Source organism: Mus pahari, chromosome 1, assembly GCF_900095145.1.
Source record: "Mus pahari chromosome 1, PAHARI_EIJ_v1.1, whole genome shotgun sequence".
In the NCBI taxonomy this organism is placed as follows: domain Eukaryota; kingdom Metazoa; phylum Chordata; class Mammalia; order Rodentia; family Muridae; genus Mus; species Mus pahari.
This window is the reverse complement of record NC_034590.1, coordinates 2,660,365-2,666,078: the sequence shown is the minus strand read 5'-3', so window position 1 is coordinate 2,666,078 and position 5,714 is coordinate 2,660,365. Positions and strand designations below refer to the sequence as shown.

Below are 5,714 nucleotides of genomic sequence, written 5' to 3'. Positions count from 1 at the left end.
TCTGAGCTCTATTTCCTTTGGCTATCGTATGCTCCTTCTAGTGATTACAGCCCAAAGTCAGACCTCTGAGATGTGTAGGAGCTGGAGCCGCGGACGGGAAGGCACCAGTGGCTTTGTTATTGCTTGCCAGCAGTGTATGAATTCAGCTCCAGTTTGGCTTTTCTGTGCCTAGTTGTTCATTTATATTTTCAGAAAGGGTCTCAAATAGCCGAGTCTTGCTCTGTAGCTAAGGATGACCTTGAATTCCNTGACCTCCAAAGGCTGAGATTACAGGTGTGAGCTACCATACCAAGCCTACTGCCTATCCCCTGGACAGGGCCTCAGTCTGTAACCCAGACTAGCCTGAACCCACTACATAGTCCAGACTGGCCTTAAACTCTCAGCTTCAGGCCTGCATTGTTTTCCCAAATGCTGGGATTCTAGCATGAGCCACCAGAGCTGGCTGTCCCTCACCTTTGTCATCTGTTTGGGTTGCTGTTGTTTGAGACAGGGTCTTGCTATAACACTGGGATTTGGCCTCAAATGCCAGGTGCTTCTGCCTCACCCTCCTCAGTGCTGGGATGTCAGGTACTTGCCATCACATGTGGCTCCCATCTCTGCTGTGGAGGACATTGCCTAGGTGACGCTACACGCCTCTACACTCAGTGCTCAAAAAATGGGGCACACTAATGATCTGTACCATACAGGGCTCATACAATTCACACAGGCTTAATTAAGAAAATGTACCAGGCAGTGGTGGGAAACAACTTTGATCCCAGTACTTAGGAGGCAGAGGCAGGAGGATATCTATGAGTACCAGGCCAGCCAGGGTTACATAATGAAACCCTGTCTAAACAAACAAATAAACAAACAAACAAAGGAAAGAAAATATGTTAAGCTCTTAGAACATTACCCAATGCCTGAACATTTATCAGAAATACTGTCTTAATGAGACATACCTCTAATTCTTAGGGAGGCAGATGATATTCAAGGTCAGCCTGGGCCATAGAGGAGTCTATCTCATCAACCATGGAATCAGGACCCGGTGATGTGACACGTTTAGTCTGTCCAGGTCTTGGGAGGCAGAGGCAGGGTGATTTCTGTGACTTGGAGACCAGGATGATCTAGGTAGCAATTTCCAGACCAACCAGGGCTTCACAAGGAGACTTTGCCTCCAGCAGCTGCAGAGGACTGGAAGTTGACGGAGCAGGAAAGTGTGATTGGGTCTGGGGGAAGTTAAGGGGAGGAAGGAAAGTGAATATGACCAAAGTATATTGTGTGAAAATTTAAAAGTTAAGAAAAGGCTTATTAAAAACAACAGCAACAACAACAACCAAGCAACAGGGCTGGATTGATGGCTTCTGATACAGAGGTCCTGAGTTCAAGTCCCAGCACCTACATGGTGGCTCACAGCCATCTATGAAGAGATCTGTTGCCCTCTTCTGGTATGCAGGAGTGCATACAGACAGAGCACTCATACATTTAAACAACAACCACCACACAACAAAACAGAAGCAAACACAAAGTCAAGCAAGGGCTGGGAATGGAGNTCAGGGGTAGTGTGCTTGCTTAGCACTGGGAGGAGGCCCTGGCTCCAAGCTTAGCACTGGAAAGGAAAAGCAGGCAGGTGGGAAGAATTTGGTAATAGACATGCCAATGGGGGGGTGCCACTGTGTGTTTTTAGAGGGGTGGTTTTCTNTCTGCTCCTTCAAAGCAGTCTGGCCACCCCTCAGCAGGAGGTCTTTTTCTCACCCAGGGAATCAGGCTGGTACCAATATTCATCGGCTGTCCACCTGGCAAGCGCTTGGCCTTCGATGTGTCCTACACGATTATGCGTTCCGAGGAGATAAACAAGCACTATTTCGACTGTGTGATTAAGGACGCCGAGATGCCATGCTTCCTCTTTCGTGACTGTGTGTTCCATCCCTTCTCTCAGATTTACTGCCCTTCTGTCCTGGCCATTTTGCCCTCCCTCACTTGCCCCCTCCCACCACAGCACCACCACTTTTTGCTTTAACCTGGAGTCCCCCTCCACTCTTCTTCCGTTCCTCTTTGGACAAAGCTAATGTCTTCCTCCCCTGCTCTCCTTCCCAACCCCCAGTATTCCAGCCCTTCTTCTTAGTCCAAGACTTGGTGACTGGAGACTCTGGCAGTTTCTTGGGCAGGTGAGGAGAGACTGGCTGCTGGTTTGGGGTACTTGGCAGTGGAGAGGGAGATGTTCAGGACTCTGCTTGATCAATGTTTACCTCTGTTCTTCAGTTACGTGCTGAAGGTGGTGGGCGGTGGCCTCACACTGGACACCATCAGAGACTACACGGAGGAAGAAATCTTCCGTTACAACAGCCCGCTGGACACGTAATCCCTTGGGGGCCCCAGTCCACAGTTGGTGGGTCTGGTCTGTAGGGTCACCCCTCCCACTTCCAGTTAAGCAGGGGACTCTTTCTGCAAGCTACTCTCAAGGTGCCTCAGACAGTAATGCCTAGGGTTCCACAATCCTGCCCCGCCCACTAGGTCCCCACCCTTAGGTGCTAGGAACTATTTCTGCTCTCAACCCACTTTGACTTTATATGGGCCTGCATAGAACGAATAGCCTCATCTGGAAAACAAAGGTCGAAAGGACCACCGAGGACAAAAAGTTCTACATAATGTCCCACCAGAGCCCTGGAGTCGAGTGAGTGCAAGTCCCGAGAGCNCCACCCTCCAGGCTAGCCTTGAATTCACTGTGTAGTTGAGGGTGACCTCGTTCCTCTGCGTCTCCCACACAGGTTTATGGGGGTCTGAGTTTCCAACCCGGGGCTTGGTGTACGCCAGGCAAGCCTTCTACCTACTGAACTACATGCCCTGCTCCCCCACCCTGGTATTTTTGTTTCCACAGTCTCACTATGTGGCTCTGCCTATCCTCAAAATTACGATTGCCCTCCCTCTGAAATGTGGGGATTATAGATCTGCCCTTTGCACAAGCTTTTCCCCACCCCGCCCTCTAGCCCATTGTGCTTGTCTCTGAGAGCTTCCCAGATGGTCACCTTAACTGTCTTTGTGTCTCCAATGGAGGGCTCTCCTTTGGACAGAGAGGCTCTCCTGGAAGTCTGGGCCTTACTCTGCCTTCAGGCCTTAGCTCACATGCTCCTTCCTTCAGGAGGGCTTAGCCATGCCCTTTTTTCCCCCCATGGGCAGTCAATCCCTCTGAACTCTCACATGCCTTTCCCACGCTGACCCTCTGCCTGCATATCTATCTCCTCACATTTTGTTCCTGACCACTCAGATCCTGTCCCTGCCTCCTGGAGGACCTGTCTCTCTATAGCACAATTTGAATAGGCACAAAATAACATTTTACAAATGAAGAAGGAACAAGTTAGGGCATGGTCAGAGTTCATTGACAGCTAAGTGGAGATGTGAACAAATGAAGAAACTATAGAGGACCTCATTATTATGCAGGGGCTAAAAACCATTTCTAACTCAATGAAAGAAAAACATAAGGCCACAAAAGTGTAGGCTTATCTTTCTTTCTTTCTTTCTTTCTTTCTTTCTTTCTTTCTTTCTTTCTTTCTTTCTTCCTTCCTTCCTTCCTTCCTTCCTTCCTTTCTTTTTTCTTTCTTTCTTTTTTTTTTAGGATTTATTTATTTCATGTATGTGGTTATGCTGTCACTGTCTTTAGAGACACCAGAGATTGGGGGATCGGTTCCCCATTACAGATGTTTGGAGCCACCATGTGTTTTCTGGGAACTCAGGACCTCTGGAAAAATAGTCAGTGCCCTTAACCGCTGAGCCATATCTCCAGTTCTAGGCTTAGATTTTTTAATTTAAGATTTTCTTTATTGAATATACATGAATACACTGTAGCTGTCTTCAGACACACCAGAAGAGGGCATCAGATCATTTACATATGGTTGTGAGCCACCGTGTGGTTGCTGGGAATTGAACTCAGGACCTTCAGAAGAGCAGTGATTGCTCTTACCCGCTGAGCCATCTCGACAGCTCAAGGCTTAGATTTTTTTTTTAACCTACTTTTAATCAGGGTTCTCAAATGCTTCAGCACCACATGAAATAGCCAGAAACTTCCACTTCAAAATGGACAAATTAACCAACTGCACCCAAGACCATGTTCAGTCTGGGTTTATTGAATAATGGACAAGAGGGAATTAGTGAGAAAAGATGTGAGTCTGTACTTAGCTGGTGTCCAGACTGTACTTGTGGGATGAAGGTGGCACACAGTAGGTCCACCATCCAACATCTGGTTCAGTTGGCAGGTCGAGGCAGCAGGCAGCAACTGAGCAGCCAGTCTGTTTGATGGCTGGTGCTCAGACAGCCTTATTATCTGAGTGAATGGAGTAGGCTGTTGAAGGCAGAGACTAGAGACTGGAAGTGTGGCTCCGTTGGAGGACACTTGCCTGCACTACTGCATTGAGTTGAGTCTTGGCCCAGCAGTAGAATGCTTGCCTAACTGTCATGAGGCCCCAAGTTCAGTCTGAAGCACCATGGTCACCAAGCAGCAGGCAGATTGGAGACACTAGTGTTTGCCCTGGCGTGTAGGTGCCACAGCTGTCTACTCTTGGACTTGTAGGTGGCTGTGTTTNGAGAATTCCCCTTGCTATGACATCATCCCCCAAAGCATCTACCCACCTGAGTTCTTCTTCAAGTTGTTAGTGAGCAATAGGTAAGCCAGGCTTATAGCCTAGGTATGTGTTGATGGTGGGGTGCAGTGTGCTAAGATTGTTCCTTGACATGATGCCCCACTAATTAACTCAATCCTGGACTCCATTCCCTCACCAGAGGTGTAGACAATAGCACATACTGTGACTACNAGCTNACCTTTATAGTGCACATCCATGGGCTACCACTCAGCAGCAAGCGGTCCTCCTTCATTGTTATGGTGAGTGGCAGCCAAAGGCTTCCTTACTGGGTGGAGAGGGGGTTCACCTATTACTATACCCCCACCCCGACCCCTTGTGACTGTTGTACTGGGCTTGCAGGTGTCTACCAGCTTCTTTATAGCCCTGGTTGTCTTCTACATCCTGTTCTGCCTCCTGTGGCCTCACATAGTGAAGGCCTGGGTCTCATTACGCTGGAGGATTAACAACATCATGGCATCAGAGTCCTATTATACTTATGCCTCCTCCACTGCGGGCTTCAGCCTCCAGTCTCACAGCTTAGAGGGAAGTTTAAAGGGTCCCTCCAGAGCTGGTTCCAAAGAGGACAATGTTCAAGCTAAGAAAGCATAGGTGGCCTGAGTCCCTGGTCTGTATCTTCCTCATAAACCCTTAGGCCTCTCCTCATGGGAATGAAACCTGCCACCTTCCCAGGACTTTCTGGTTTGCTAGGATGTTCATGTCTCCTTCAGACCCTAATAAAGCCTCATTTCAGAATCAGTCCTGAGTCCTCAGAAAGGCTCATGTCTGCTTGGTTTGTACCAGCACAGCTGTAGTTAACTGTCAAAATATCAGAATCTTATATTTTCAAGATGGCACAGCAGATACAGGAGCTTGTTCCCAAGCCTGACAAGCTGGGTTTGATCGCCAGGCCTCATGAGACATAAAGAGAGAGCTGACTCTGTGACTCTGTCCTCTGACATCAACGCTGGCCTTGAGGGACTACTTGAAGGTTGACCCTGACATGCTGGACCATGAACCTTTTGCTTTTGCATCGATCTGTGTCTTGGTGTCTCACTCAGGGGGCATCTCGATGCAAGTACCTCTGACAGAGGGTTGGGGGCATGTCTTACATTTGGGGGCTCATCC

At 48.5% G+C, this 5,714-nt stretch overlaps 1 protein-coding gene across 1 annotated transcript in view; it reads left to right on the top strand.

Annotated features, from left to right (window-relative positions):
* The window catches only part of LOC110331231 (cation channel sperm-associated protein subunit gamma 2-like), a 58,488-nt gene extending 53,290 nt beyond the window's left edge, over positions 1 to 5,198 (top strand). The window contains exons 10-16 of the mRNA XM_021211685.1: positions 1,736 to 1,892; positions 2,081 to 2,144; positions 2,239 to 2,334; positions 2,561 to 2,650; positions 4,541 to 4,633; positions 4,750 to 4,849; positions 4,950 to 5,198. Coding sequence (XP_021067344.1) covers positions 1,736 to 1,892; positions 2,081 to 2,144; positions 2,239 to 2,334; positions 2,561 to 2,650; positions 4,541 to 4,633; positions 4,750 to 4,849; positions 4,950 to 5,198 — 849 coding nt within the window. The remainder of the gene's footprint in view (positions 1 to 1,735; positions 1,893 to 2,080; positions 2,145 to 2,238; positions 2,335 to 2,560; positions 2,651 to 4,540; positions 4,634 to 4,749; positions 4,850 to 4,949) is intronic.
* The last annotated feature ends 516 nt before the right edge of the window (positions 5,199 to 5,714 follow it).